The 16,341-nt window shown below is 37.2% G+C and overlaps 1 protein-coding gene across 1 annotated transcript in view; it reads left to right on the top strand.

Annotated features, from left to right (window-relative positions):
* Positions 1-2,907: 2,907 nt before the first annotated feature.
* Positions 2,908-16,341, top strand: part of nlk2 (nemo-like kinase, type 2) — an 82,260-nt gene continuing 68,826 nt past the window's right edge. The window contains exon 1 of the mRNA XM_016573557.1: positions 2,908-4,233. Coding sequence (XP_016429043.1) covers positions 4,070-4,233 — 164 coding nt within the window. The 5' untranslated portion in view covers positions 2,908-4,069. The remainder of the gene's footprint in view (positions 4,234-16,341) is intronic.

The raw sequence follows: 16,341 nt of genomic DNA, 5'->3' as shown, positions 1-16,341 counted from the left end.
GTTGCAGTATTACAAAATGTCCTTGATTGTCCTGCTGCTCTGTGTTTGCATTGGCAATAACGTCTCATTTTGAAGAGATACTAATAAAATATAAATAATAATAGTTTAATTGTTTAGTTTCTATCTTGCAGTGTTAATTAATTAACACAAATATGTCTTACTGTGAAGCTTTCAGGGACATGGATCAATTGTTGAACAGACAGTGATCAATTAATTCATGCATAATGTGACGAAGAATGAACAAAATCTCTGGAAGTTTCCATGTGCCATATGCTGCCTGATGAAAAGATGAAGCTCTGAGAAAGATGAGACAAGATGCAGAATACAGGCATCATCATAATAGACTGTAATTTAAAATTGGCATTAATAATATCCAACAGCTTCGTTAAATTTGAACAACTCATGAAAAACTGCTTTCATGAAAAGCAACATTTTTAGGATTCTAACCAGACCAATAGACCTTAGTCAGGGTGGCACCATATTTAATTTTTGACATGAATGAAAATGAGGCTGTGAGGGATAGAAGTACAGTGCGTTCAGTGGATTGTACTGAATGTTCAGCTGACAAAATGTCTTTCCGAAAAACAAAAAAAACAATAAAACTCCATAAAACAATTTTAACCGTTTTTAATCCAGATTCATTTTCATACATGTTATATTCAATATGATGTCTAACCTGACTAAGGTCTATACCAAATGGGAATGCAGGGATTTATTTACATAGATTACATTTGTGTGAAAGTGCAAATTCAGCACGGTAATTTGAACTGAAATTCATTGTAGATGATGCCTTGTCATTATTGATTAAGACACTGCAGCTGCTGCATTTTAAGACAGAACAATATCCAAATCAGTGGGGCCTGATTTAATCCAGGGAATGTCTTTTTTATTTTTTTGAGGGACAGTTAGCACCCTCTCTCCGGTACAGGCGGACTCAATGTAGAGCACGTCCCACTCATCCATAAGAACTAGGCCTGCACTTAAAGGAGGGCACCATTTTATTTTGGACCCGGACATGAGATTAATTATTCTATTCAAAATATTTCCAGTGGTTAATCAGATACAGCAGTCACTCTTTCTGGAAGATTTTGCAGCTGATCACTTTGCTTTAGTTTTAGCCTTTAATGCCCTGGTGGTTAAATTCTAGGAAACTACAACAACATAGCAGCATCATACTGCAACACTGGTTTGCCAAAAAATTTGAAAAGGTCATTAAAAGCTAATTAAACGAGGTCTATAACCTCATTCCGCCACCATGATATCAAATAATTGTTGAAAATTAATCAAAGATTCTGAGTCTCAGTGGACCCGTGGCTGAGTTAATGTTTAAACAGTGCTTTAAGTTATATCACGAATAAACACGTCACCTGCATGCTTCAGTACACTGCCAGTGCTGTGAGAGTCAGCTGAGATGAAGCATTTATCCTTAAGCAAACACATAAGAGTTGAGGTCAAAGGTGTGGAATGTACAGCTGTACACTTTAAACTGCTCAAGTCAACTTGATTAAGTTTTCCAGCCTCGTAAACAAGCTCACTCTAAAAAAAAAAGAACGAAAATATGCATGTAAAATGTACACATAAGCTGAATTATTCAATTACGTTACCTAATATTTTAGTTATAGAGGATGACGGGGCTAGTTGTCACTAGGCCTGTCGCAATAATCGATATATCGACTTATCGCGCAATGTATGTACATGACCGCAATAATTTTTGGTGACGCAATATATCGCCCATTATATTTACTTAAAAATGAATGTCACCATGTTTTGTACATTCCACTTGTGCTTGTGTCTTTTGCAGCGTCTTGTACATAACGTGGTGTAGTCATGAGGTGCTAGTTCAAAGTTACTTGTTACTTTGCACTTTTTGTTAGAAAATGTTTATTTACTATTTATTCAGGTTCTTTAAGGTATCTAATATTTTGATACTTAATTCCCATGATTTAAATATTCTTAAAAATTAAAAGTTTGTTGTCATTTGGTAGTGTGTAGGCCTTCTTGCATTATTATGCTGTTAATGAATGATTATATATTCAGTGGCATAAAATTATCTTTAAAATGACAATAATATCGCTTATTGCAATTATTTCTGGGGCAATATATCGCACAACAAAAAGTTGTTATCGTGACAGGCCTAGTTGTCACACTTTTTTATTTATTTTATTTTATTTTTAGTTATGACACAGCAAATATTTAAAAGGTAATATACAAAAACATAATATTTATATATATTTGGCCAACTTAAATTGAATTGAATAAGTTAAAACATTGTAGACACGACATCTTCACTTGACTTGACATTTATCAAAAAAAAAAAAAATACCCTTGTCTTTCAAAAAATAAAATGAACAACAAAACTTTAGTCACTAAACATTACTACATATCCAACTTAATGGTAAGAAATTGATTCCAAGATAAAGTATACTACAAAAAAAAAAAAAATTAAAGATTTTACAAGAAATTTCTGACTCATTGTGAACAAATAATTACATTCCCATATAGAGTTCAAAATTAAACTTTACTTTATCTTTCAAAGTTAAACGTATTTTTATGCAGATTTTATGCAAACTATAAACTTTGTAGACTGGAAAATATATTTCTGTAATATATATTGTATAATATTTGACCGTCCTTGTTACTGTGCATTTTCCTTCGATTTGAAAAACTATTTGACAGCGAATCATGGCTCTCCTTTCAGACAAGGGTCTCACTTCAATGGCAGGTGCTAATTGGATGGCATGTCTCGCGTAATAGCTCTGTGTAAGTGGGGCCCCTCGCTCTCCATTTCGGCTCAAAGCCTCCGTAGACTCTCGCTATCTTTTACAGTATCGTGTAGCCGTAATGGCGCTAGCTTCCACATGCAACAAGGGCCTGTTTATTATGGCTGGAGCTCCGTCTCTTCCTCTCGCTCGCTGATTGGCTGTACTACTTCAGAAGCGAAACGCGATTGGTTTAGAGACCTGTCAATCGGACTAGCAATAGACGGGTACCCAAGACGGCAGGGTTGCGCGTGTGCCTTCCCAGGTCCTGGCAGCACCATCCGGCGAGGAGGCGAGGACGCTGGACGCCTGTTTTATGACTGCAAGGAACACTGGATGTTTTTATTTTGAATTCTTCTTCACTGGATATACATGCCCACGATTTTGAGCGCGAGAAAGCGACACGCCGGAGAACGAGCACGTCGTTATTGATGGGGGAAATAAGTTGAAGGCTTCGGAAGAATGTTTTCCTTGTTCCAGGAAAACGGATTGCTCTGCTGAGCAGCGTGATGGGTGTTTCGAGGGGATTTTGACATTTGGAGAGGATCTGGGGCTATCCATCTACAGCTTCGGGCTGGAGCGCAAATGAAAACGGCAACAGAGCGCCATACTGCAAAACAAGCTTCCCGGATCGATACAGTGTAGCAGTCTTTTCGCACGGGAGAATTGCGCGTTTTAATGTAAATGTAAACAAGCTGGCGAGCAAGTACCAAATCAGCAACGGTGGCCTGATCCACGTAACTTCTGCAAACTGCATGCAGCCCTGGCGGTGGAAACAGGGCTGGATGAGCCCAAAATGGCAAATATGAAGAAATCTAAAAGATGAATGTTGCATTTCCGCCGTAACTTGTACTATTCACCTAATTTCCATTTCCATACAAGCCCGAATTTCGAGCGAAGCAAGGTGCTCCTCATGCCTCCAACATGAGGGAGATTTAAGGCCGTGCGGAATTGATTTATTATGGGGGGAGCGCATTATTTTGATTTGATCCCTCTCTCCTTTTTTACCTTTCTTTTGTTTACCCTCCGCGAGAGGTTTCTTGGATGTCCGAGATTGTCATTTTGCTAGTCTGGAACGTATAACGCGAAAGATCCTCCGAAGTAGGTCAGATCAAAGCTGGAGAGTTGTTAGTATGACACCTTTTCACACTCATCTTGATGTATGGCGGACATTTATGCTTTGATTTGACCCGTCGTTTGGCTCCATGACAGCCAAATGAGAGTTTGACATCTTGGCAGCCTGCCTCTCCATCTCGTTCGCCTCTTTGTTTTGTTTTTCCACCTCTCATTTCGGGCTGTTGAGTGAGTGAATGGCTCTGTGCGGAGCGGCCGCTGCAGCCCCAGCGCAAGTTCAAGCCGCCGCCGCGGCCGCTGTGAAGGCGCATCATCACCACCAACACTCGCATCACTTACAACAACAGCTGGATATAGAGCCGGACAGACCGATCGGATACGGAGCTTTCGGTGTGGTTTGGTAAGCGTTTAAATACCATTCTAACAACTTCTGCAAGTGAATGTTGGAAATGAGCACGCGACTTTGAATTTGACTCTAAAAGTGAACGCAGTAATTTTTATGTAAATTGAAAAGTTTTACAAATAAAGACACTTTTGGGAAGCATCATTAAAATGATGTACACTCTCATGAGAGGAAGTCTCAGAATTTTCTAGACAAAAAAAGCTGTTATTCCACACAGAGCTGGTCTCCCCCTCATGGGTGCCGCCATGTTAATGTCACATGACCAACTGTGGCATGCAGTTGACTACCACAGATAACGACAATATTAATGTTTACTCAACCTCGTGTCTCGAAAAAAATAACTATTTTACAAGATCGCGTTTTGAGCCACGTGGTTCATACGCAAACTTGTAGGTTTCTAGAAGAAAAAAACAACACAAAACATAAGCATGATAATCCACCCCAACCCCACCTCTGATTATGTAAAAATGTACAAATTAGTTTATATGAATTAAACATAAAATAGTTACGAATTGCCATGAGAGTGTTGGTTTACTTTAAAAAGTGCTTTAATAGAATAAACATTAAAGTACCAACAGCAAAGAACTGATGGCATGGATCAACGTGTTTACGATCCGTCAAACAGAATAAGTGGACAAATAGCGTATAAACAGACAGTTGCCCATTGCAACAAGGAAGAACAAGCTAAACCTAAACCAAAACTTGAGTGCACCTTTAGGAGGTTTCACCTGTCAGGCTTGTTGGGAAGGAGAGGTACTGTATTTTTAGATTTCTATGTGACAGTTCAAGGGGAATGAGGAACAGCTTTTGGCAAAGAATTTAAGATGTACACTAAGGGAACATCGTTGTGCTTAAGGGATAAGCCTAAAATAACTTCATTTAATACTTAAATGCTCAAGATTTAGTTCATGTCAGTTTGAGTGTCTTGAGAATAGTTCCTAACCCAGGTGTTACCAATAGATACTGAACATTTGGTTGAGTGTGTGGTTGAATCTTATATATTTATATATAATGCAGTTGCATTGTCAAATGCTTAGTGAATAACTTTGATATATCCGGTTGGTTGCTTATTAAAACGTTTCTTTCAGCTGCAACAAAACCAGTTCACAAGGATACATCTCCAGTGGTGTACAATTCAGACCAAAGATGAAAAGTTGAGTAAAATGGGTAATGCTTGAAGGAAGGAGAGAGTGCATGTTCTCAGAATGAGTTTGTAACTCAGAGGAAATGCAATATCCTTTTAAGCACACACCCTCCTGTCTTGGCTTCTGTTCAGAGGTTAATTTCTTGGGAGAGCAATGTATTAGACGCAATAGACTTAGCAATAAATTAACTAAATGAAATGGACAGTTTTCATTCTCTGACATGTTAGTTCTGTTAGTACTTATTCTAGCATATATGTAGGCTCTGTGTGTGTTTATGCACAAAGGAATCACCTGTAACTGGTGTCTACAGAGGGGCCACAAAACTAGGGGAGCTTTCACCAACAGCCACCCTGCCTACCTCCACCCATGTAATCTTAGCCTGACCTTTCCTCGAAATCGCTTCCTGTTGCTCATTGTCTGCTTTTAATCTGCACTGTTACCTGCTGGTATATTTATAGCTGTCCTCCAGAGGCACGACCATAGAGGAATAATCATATAGGGTTTATACCGTCTGAAAGGGGGATGAGCAGAACCATGGTTAATTAAAGAGAGTTCACCAAAAAATTACAATTCTGGTTTCATGTTTACTGTACCTCATATTGATCCAAACCTGTATGACTTTCTTTCTTCTTTGGAATACAAAACAAGATATTTGGACAAAATGTGCTGGCTGCTCTTTTCCATCTTATTGCAATGAATGGGGACTGGAGCTGTCATGCTTCAGAAAATACTCAAAAGCATGACTTTCAGTGCATAATGGCTTAAATTTCAGTATGTGTCACACAAAGTTATTGTTTGGTTTGAGAATACTTAAAATAAAGTCATATGGTCATATTTATACTTTATGGTTTTTTGCACACTTTTTGGAACAGCAACATGTAGTATCGGTCGAAACATTTCAATATTGATAACGATACCTTGACTTTGATACCGGTTCCTGAACAATACTTTTTTCGATACCAATTGTATAAAATCCATTTTAACAAGATTAGATTACACATTACCTCAAAAAAAACTTTGGTTTTATTTTTTCAGCTTGTTGATGTGTTGACAAGTGTTTTTTGCTAGTTTCAGCCCGACGCAGTTATCATTTTCACATCCTGCGCCACGTTTTTTAAATAGCAAATGCATTTGCGCCCATGGGCGTGCTGGTCTGAAAAGAGGTGTGTTCAGGCGCATTGTTGGCGCTTTGCTATTTTGAGGCAACTGAAATAGACTGCACCTTTGACCAACTGAAACCTGGCTTAAAGTCAATGGCGCAATATTTTTTTTGTTAATTAAAGATTAATCATAATCTGCGTCATAATCTGAAAACCATGCCCACCGGGTGGTGGGGGGATTGGTCTATGTCAGTGCCCCTTTTCCTAACCTTCCTTTTGTTTGATAAATGATCCAACTGAACGGACCAACGTGAAATACCCCGACATCTACAACTGTTTGTGTCCTAAACGCTCGTTTTTTGGGGGGTCGACAGCTTATAAAAATGTAGTTCTGTTTTTTTTTTTAGCTTGTTTACTATACACCTTGTCACATAGCATCTTTTAGGCATTGCTCTGTTTTTTGTTATAAGTCAGAAATGACAAGGAGGCAGTTTTCCGCAATAGAAAGGCAATGGAGAGCGTTGGATTGTTTTCTATGGGTCTAGCTTCCGGTCTCATCCACGTCCAGCTATTTTTAGCTGTACAAAACAGTTAGTTTTTTCTGCTTGATATTGAAAATTGGTGTGTCTTATCATATTATTTTAATGTATTATCTTAATTATGAACACACTGGTTTGTAGTGCAAACATTTTTACAGTTTACTGCACGTTGTTATTCTTCTCGTTATTTACCTATAGCAGCTAATGAACCGGAAGTCTCGCCAATAGGCTTACTTCCGCGTTGAAGAAAACGGTGGATAGGCGGGTGAACAACGTGCGTACACTCTGCTTATTACACACACAGGGATGCGCAGCAGTGCACAGACATGCCAAATATTAAAAATGAAAGGATTACAATGTAAAAGATTACTATTGTGCCCCGTAGATGGTCTGCTCGCACGCTTTAACCTCGCGCACGAGCAGAACTTTTCCTCTCCGGAGAAGCGTTCAGTCTTTGCTCTTGCAAATTCCGCCATTCCGGACGTTCGAATAGTATATTTCAGTAACATTATATGGCCAAAACACACATTAGATCGCGATCGTAAGTTATTACAAACACTAGATGGTGGTAAACTAGTAGGTGTGTTCGACGTGACATTGCGCTGCACAGACCGATTGGTGTATGACATCAAAGTACCGCGAGAAATATAGAGAGCAGACTGCTCTGTATGCTTTTGAATCTCTCTCGCGGTGCTTTGATGTCAAACACCGATCGATCTAAGCAGCACCGCTTCAAGTCGAACACACCTAGTTTTTCCTTGATGCCTCACCAGCACTTGATTTAGGCACATTAAGCATGCTGCATGCTTATTGGCTCACTGAGGTTGACGTGATTAACCCCTTAGGTATCGAAATTTGATACTGAACGACAAGACATTTTTCATTACTCGATGGCATCGAGGCAATTCAGTCGGTGCCTAAAAAGTATTGAACTTGATACCCAGGTCTAGCAACCAGTATTCTTTAAAGGGGTCATATGATGTTGCTAAAAAGAACATTATTTTGTGTATTTGGTGTAATGAAATGTGTTTATGCGGTTTAAGGTTAAAAAAACACATTATTTTCCACATACTGTACATTATTGTTTCTCCTCTATGCCCCGCCTTTCTGAAACGCGTCGATTTTTACAAAGCTCATCAGCCTGAAAAGCGAGGTGTGCTCTGATTAGCTAGCTATCCAGTGCGTTGTGATTGGCCGAATACCTCAAGCGTGTGACGGAAATGTTACACCCCTTGCCATATTGTGATGCCTTGTCCCGGCCGGAGCGACGAGACAAAAACATTAAAACCCATTATAAACGAGGCATTTGTTGCATCCAGTGGGGACATAATTATGGATTATAATGACTTATACTGTCTTTTTACACGTTGCATTGCATCGTGCCGCGTAAACATAAAACCATGTCTGCATTTGTGATCGGAGAAATTACAAACTACAAACGCTACTCTACACTGGACTCCGCTTCGTCCACGGTGAAAGCCGATCAGGCGATCCAAAGCGCGAAGTTGATATATTTCTTCAGCGACCAGCACGGATCAGCTAGACGAAGCGGATATCGTCTTCTTTTGGAAGGCCAAACAAAGTAGTTTTGCTTTCACAACGAAACACACAGCGCCTTCACGACATGGCGGCGGTGGCGGCAACGGCAACAACAATACTACAGTGAGAATAAAAGTTACGCCTTCTTTCTTTGCGTGAACATTTGGGCGGCGTTATGCAAATCTTCCCACAGAGCGACGTAGGTATGTTGGGGCGTGTTAGAACGAGCCGTTTTAGGTAGGTGTGGTTGACTCTTAACTTTTATAAAGAATATCTCTTTGGATTTGAGACTAGTCTTTGCAACTTTACAGATCTTCTTGTAACACTCCAAAGAGAAAGGAAAAATTTAAATCGCATCATATGACCCCTTTAAACTATCTCCTTCTGTGAAGAAAAATACTCAAGTTTAAGTAAATAATTACAGAAAATGTATGCTTGGTTGAACTATTTCTTTAAATATTTGTAGTATATCTATACATCACAGGAAGTGAAGAGGAGGAAATGTACCCACCTATCATTGCACATAACCCAAGTACTTCAAAGAAGTTGAACTAAAATAAACACAGTAAACATAACATAAGGCTCCAACATTATTATTGAGTTTTAGTCTCAGGTGTGGTTTGTATTTGTACACTGTTGTTCGCGGGATGTGTCAGTTACAATGCAACGATTATGATTATCGTTAAATAAGATAAAATACAAATCTAGTATAACCAAATATAACCACATTTATTTTCATATTACAACAGACATGTATCATTCAGCTAGTGCTTTTATATGATATGTATGGTCAAAGACTCAAAGATTAAGCTTGGTGTCTGTGTTATCTATAGAAGGCTGGTTTTGGATGGTGTTGTGTATCCTAGTTAGTGCCATTTCCGTCGCGCAGCTGCAAAAGTTTAGATAAGTTGGCTTTGGTCCTGCAGTGTGTGTGTCACATACTTGGTTCTGATGCAGATGGTGTTGGATTTTAATGATCTTTAATTCATGCTATACATAATCTAAATTATCATTTTGCATCTGCTTATTTGCAGGATATTTTGCTTTATTAAAGTAAGCACATTGTGCAGTGAATTTGCAAACGGGTCTGGACTACATCCTGTCCTCAGAATGAAAATGAAAGCAAAATGAAATTTAATATAATTGATGGTTTATGCTAAAGAGACCCTGTGCGCTAAGCGTTACTCGATCATATTCCAGTCTGCAGGAAACGAAGTGCAAACTGCTGGGTCTGATGCTTTCTGGGAAAAATCCATATCTGTCATTCATGCTCCCCTCTAAATTGTGACTCTAGTATGATTTTAAAAGCATGGAATACTTATGTGGAGGACATAATGGCGTAACAGTATTTGTCTTGGTGCTCAGCCAAAAAGTTTATTTTGAAACCTATTGGCCCGCATGTGCTGTATACGCATGTAGTTTGAGATTTGACTCATAGTGTATGTGAACAAAGTTACAGGAAACAGGAGCGCTAAATGCTAACCGCTGTAATTTTAGAAGGCTTCAGTTGACTGTGATGCCTCATTTGTGGGTTCTGGGAATTCCACGTGTTTCCTGTATAATTTTTTTGTGTGGCTTATTAATGTGACGTTGTAAGCCAGGTTTAGGATGCAGCTGTGGTCACTTCTTGCCCTTTGATAACTTTTGCATTTACATACATTTGACATTTTTGTAATTGATAGATGCTTTTATCCAAAGCAACTTCCATTGCATTCAAGGTACACATTTTATCGGTTCTTGCTTTCCTTGGGAATTGTACACATGATATGACCTTGCCATTTTTAGAGCCATGCTTTACTATTTGAGCTATAGGAAGGCACTTGCACTGAAATTTATAGCAGATAATATATAGTACATTTTTGTGTTGTTCTTCTCAAACTGCTCCTTAATTCTGAAATAAGCACACTACCCAGGGAGTCAGACATTTCTAGGGCTGTCTCACTGCAAAGTTATTTTACTATCGCTGATATACTATTATAGTTTTTTTTTATTCATATTGTCACTTATTTTCTATTTGTATATTTTCTGTTTTCATTTGGATTTTAGTTACTTTTTAGTCATTTTGTTGTGTTTGTCATTTTTATTAGTTTCTATTGTATATTTATATGGTTTTTATTCATTTTTTAATTTAGTTTTAGTTTGTTATTTTAGTGCTTCAACTTATACTAAAAAAGATTGAAGTTGACAGTTTTTTGTTTTATTTCAGTTAACGAGTATTTTTTTAAATGGTTTTAATTTTAGTTAACAATAATAACCCTGTCTCACTATCAAAACTGTTACAGTTAAGCGAAAATGTTGTCATCATAGAAATTCCCAGCATGCACTGTCAAAAATAGTGATCATGGGCTGCTCAGTGCATTCACTTACTGGAAATCATCAGAAGATAAGCACAAGTGTTTTTTTTTTCTTCTGTCTATTACATAAGATTTTTTTGGTAATGTGCATGAAAGGGAAATGTATTTTATTATTATTATTGTTATTATTATTTTATTATTTATTATTGAGTTTATTAAGCATTAAGTTTATTTATTTATTAGGTATTACACAGGAAGTAGAGTTGATAGGTTAAAATAATCCCTCTTCATTTATTTATTTATTTATTTCATTATATTCTGCAGTTGTATTTTTTTTTTTACATATTCCTTGATATTCCTGTTTTGCTTAATAAAAATAGAGGGCATGTACATTTTTCGCACTGTCACTTTACTTTTTATCAACCGCAATGAAGATTATTGCCATTTTATCCAGCAATGTTATTGCTGTATTTAATGTATGCCCATCAGCTATATTTAATAAATGACCTTGCAATTGTGTTGCAGGTAATGGTAGTGTCTTTTTTGTGAATCAAGGCCCTTGCTAGTCCTCAAAAGATATGCTGATTCACGACACGGGGAACTATGGAGTGGAATGACACAGTCAGCAAGTCTGTTGCCAACAGTTTGCTCAATCTTATATTAACAATACAAATCATAAAAACAGATTTGGCCTGTTCAACCTGTGTGCCATTCCACAGGCTTCCTGCTACTCAAACCAGATCCAAAAACGGAGACCTACTAGATAACAATATCTCTGTCTCCATCTTAATCACAGCCCTCATGACTTACTTGTATTCACACATGCAGCCTCCACCCGTGAGCTCAGCTGATAGAGATGAAATGCCAGACACATGCATTCTTATGGCATGTGTCCTGTATAATAGGCTATTGTTTGTCATTGGGTTTAGTTTATTTTCAAAATGTGTACTTTTGCCAAATTTCTATAGTATTTAGTACAGCTGTAGCTAAAGGAGCAATGGGTTGAATTGCATTTCTCAACTATGCCCCCATTGGCCCCTGTCTCTTAGGGAAGAGGCATGGCTCTGCACAGGAATGTAGTCTTCGCTGCCCATTAAAGCGTCAGCCTGTGTCTGTTGTGCTCATGCTTTGGTCTGTGTTAGCGTGGTCACGGACAGCTTGACTTAAGCATGATGTTCTTAAGATCTCGTCTGGAAGATTGGTGCACCAAAAATATGCAAAGTCTCCTCTTTTTGTGGAGTGGTGAAACTTCTGCATCCTTTTTACCTGATTAGCATCACTTAACATGACACTTGTTTACTAAGTGCTTTAGTTTGAATGAATGGGACAGACAAAATGTGATTTGTGCTTTGTTCTTGTAACTACAGTTAAAGCACTTACAAATGTAAAAAAAAATGTTTTTGAAAGATGTCTTTTATGCTCACCAAGCCTGCATCATTTTGATAAAAAGTAAATATTACAATTTAAAGTAAGTGTTTGCTATTTGAGTATTTAAAAAAACGTAATTTATTACTGTAATGCCCGAGATAAATTTTCAGCAGCCATTACTTCAGTCGTCAGTGTCACGATTCTTCAGAAATCATTCTAATATGCTGATTTGGAAACATTTCTTATTATTATCAATGTTGAAAACAGTTGTTCTGCTTAATATTTTTGTGGAAACGGTGATTCCTTTTTTTCAGAGTTTTTTGATGAATAGTTTAAAAAACATTTATTCGAAACAGAAATCTTTTGTAAAATAAAAAAAAATAATTCTTTAATGTCAATTTAATGTGTCCTCGCTGAATAAATAAATAAATATGAAGTTGAGTTTTGGGAGAGCTACAGGAAAATGAGCACTAGCGGTAGCTGCTATTGATGTAATGACTAATTTATTCCCGTCTCCATTGTAAATGTAAAATTTAAATGAAATGTGAATGATTAAAGTTTGATGTGTTTTCTTTTTTGGGAGAGGAACCTCATATCCTCCTCAATTGTCTCCCTGAAATGAAAATGAAGTCATTTAGCTGCTGATCAAACATGCTTAAACAACATTATAATATTAAATATGATTTGTCATGCAGAGTGTGTTTCTTCCCAGTGTGATGAACAGCATGATTGAACCCGAAACTCTTTGATTTTTTTTTCTTCTCGTCATCTGTTATCTGAAATCTAATAATGTCTTAATTAGTCAGATGTGATCATTTATCAGTATCATTCCCATAATTGAAAGAGTTGTTGAATAGATTTGAACTTTTTCTTTTCATCCCATGGTTTTGCTGCAGCTTTGTGTGTGTGTGTGTGTGTGTGTGTGTGTGTGTGTGTGTCTAGGCATATTATAATGGCAGGCGGCCTGGTGCTTTTATACCCTGAACTTGAAAGGCTCACATTTGGGACAAGTTTTTTGTTTTTTAACAACCACAACAGTCAAAAGCAGCTCTTAAGAGACCGAGCAGAGAAATGACTTACCTTTGAAGTGTTGGGGGTGAAAGCGTGCAGGAGTGTGTACATTAACCCTTCACTCACCTGCCTCTGTCAGCCTATTCTGGGCTGCACTTATGTAGTCATCTTGACAGCACTGCTGAGAATGAGTCAACAGCTCTGTTTTCTTTCCCTTGATGTTTGGGTGAATGTCACAAAGAAAAGTCGTATTTCAACACAAAATCAAAAGAAAAAAAATACGAAATTGCATTTTACAAAAAGAAAATGTTTTGAAGGAATAGTATGAAATTTTACTAAACATTTACTCACTCTCATGCCATCCAGGATGTAGATGAGTTTGTTTCATTATCAGAACAGATTTGGAAAAATTTAAAATAACATCACTTGCTCACCAATTCTCTGCAGTGAATGGGTGCCGTCAGAATGAGAGCCCAAACAGCTGATAAAAACAACACAATAATCCACAAGTAATCCACATGACTCCAGTCCATCAATTAACACTTAATTTCATCAAGGCGTTTTAATTTTAAACCTATGCTTCTGGCCAAAATTCATAATCCATAATAACGCTTCCGCCAGGAAAACAGTCCGATAACAGTCCAAAATAGTTCTACTTTTTTTTTTCCACTGGCGGAAGCGTTATTATGGATTATGAATTTTGGCCAGAAGCATAGGTTTAAAATTAAAACGCCTTGATGAAATTAAGTGTTAATTGATTGTTAATCTACTGATTCAGGTGAGTTGGCTTTTTCATGGAGGAAGCAGTATTATGGATAGTGGACTTGTATTTTAGTTGGAAGCATCTGTCTGAAGTTAAAACTACCTTCATGGATTTGTTTATGAAGACGTGGAGTCAAGTTATGGATTATTGTGATGTTTTTATCAGCTGTTTGCACTCTCATTCTGACGGCACCCATTAATTGCAGAGGATCCATTGGTGAGCAAGTGATGTAATGTTAAATTTCTCCAAACTGTACAAGTTCTGCCATTATGTATGGATACAACTGTACTTTAAAAATGCGATATTTCTTATTAGTTGATTTTCCAAAATAATTGCACCATATAAGAGTGCAAATTTACAGTGCAAATTCATCTGGGTGTGATTTATAGATAAATTACTAAATGAAAATTAAATGTCACATTTCCGCTTCGTCGTCTATTCGTCCTCTTTGGCTCATTTTTGGTTCCCACCTCTATTTCTCTATGTTCTTTCAGAGGGGATGTGGTTGTGTATTGTGTCTGGTGGAGCAGAGGTCTGACCGGTTTAGCTTTAATACAGTACTGTGAAGACCATCTCTTCCTCAGAGGGCAGAACTGTTAATTAAAAAGCCCTCTGCTCAGACTGAACCATTCCATTTAGAGCCCTGACACCCCTGACACTCCTTGTGCTTATTTATAGCTGTCCTATTAGCTGCCCGCTCTCAATTCTGCATAAAAGCTTCCTGGATTCCTCTGACGAATGTTATAGATGTGGTTTGGATCTCCCTCGGTCAGATTTGAATATAGAAACATTATCCACCGACAGGATGTCTTTAAAACAAGGAATTTGAATATATCTCTGGCCATCTGTCTGGTTTGTTTGCCATCCATTCAAAACAGACTTGTAAACACACCCTTAGCAAAACCAGCCCTGATTTTGTACCCTTCAAAATTCAGAAGAGCGCCTTGAATGTGCTTTTTTTGGTTTGAAAATAATTTTAAATACTAGACAATAAGGCTGCACGATATTGGAAATAAAAGACCAATACTATGTCTTCTTTTTCTGCAATATATATTGCGATATGAAAAAATGCAAGAATTCTCACCAAATTACTTGAATAGCTATGTTTGGAAATAATTAAGCATTCTATTGGGGTGATTTTGTTAGGGAGTGTGTCTGCATTTAAAATAAAAAGCAAAAAAATATTTTTTGCTCTGAAACCACCCTTTCCGGGTTTAAGGATTTGAGGGAAAATGAGTAGCGTTCACACTCAAACCTCTTTCAGTAACCACAATGTGAAATGAATTTATAAAGAAATCTCTTTCAACTTGAGTTTCCCTCTGATTTTGACCCATTCATTATGATTTTACACTAAAAAAATCATATTATTATTTTATTATTTAAAATGAAGCAATAAGAAATACAATTATACTATTATTGTAAAATAAAAATTGAGTATTTCATTTAAAAAATAAAAATATATTCTATAGTATAACTGTAAAATTACAGTACTGATATTTACATTTCATAAATTAAACATTAACTGAAATAAAATGGATAAAAGTAATATACTTATATGTAATAATAATAAACATAAAAAATAAGATTTTCAGCTATAGTGCCAAGGTATGATTTCTAATTTTCTTTTAGTTTAACATGATGTACTTAAATAACTAAAACTAAAACTGAAGTAAAAAATGAGTAAAAAATGCTATATATATTTTTTATATCTCTAGTATATTTTATTTGTATGTAATAAAAATGATAAAAACAGAAATAAATGACAATCTTTACAATTAAAAGGAAAAAAATCCTTAATAGCATCTCAGTGATATTAAAATAACACTGCTGCACACGTGTAAATGAACACAGTGCCGTGCTTCACTGGCAGCGCATATATTTATTTAATTAAAGAACAGGATTTGCAATCTGACGACACATTAAACCATATCAGAATATCGATGTTATTATATCGTGCAGCCCTACTAGGCAGTTTGAAAGCAACAGTGGTTGATTTGCAGAGGGTCATCACAGCGAAGCATTAGGTTACAGGCTTTCACCTGTAAACTAGCTTTAGCTTGTTATTCTGACGTGGATTCACGACATGGAGCGCAAGCAAACGGTTGCTTGACTCAGACTTGAGTCAGTCAGTGTTTGCCTTAAAACTTTTGTGAGTGTGGTGGCGAGAGGCCAGGAATGCCCCCACGTTGTGTGCAGTGGGCCGCTCAGGCATGACTGTCCTCAGGGCATCACCAACATTATTTCGTGATCCTCGCGCTTGTTCTGGAGTCCTGCTAACAGAGATGCTCCGGGGAAAGCAATAGAGAATATCCGGAAGTGTGATTGCTGATTGGGAGTGATGATGAA

Source organism: Sinocyclocheilus rhinocerous, unplaced genomic scaffold (assembly GCF_001515625.1).
Source record: "Sinocyclocheilus rhinocerous isolate Xijiao unplaced genomic scaffold, SAMN03320098_v1.1 scaffold1152, whole genome shotgun sequence".
Lineage (NCBI taxonomy): Eukaryota > Metazoa > Chordata > Actinopteri > Cypriniformes > Cyprinidae > Sinocyclocheilus > Sinocyclocheilus rhinocerous.
The sequence above is the reverse complement of the archived record's forward strand: the minus strand, read 5'-3'. Positions and strand labels throughout refer to the sequence as shown.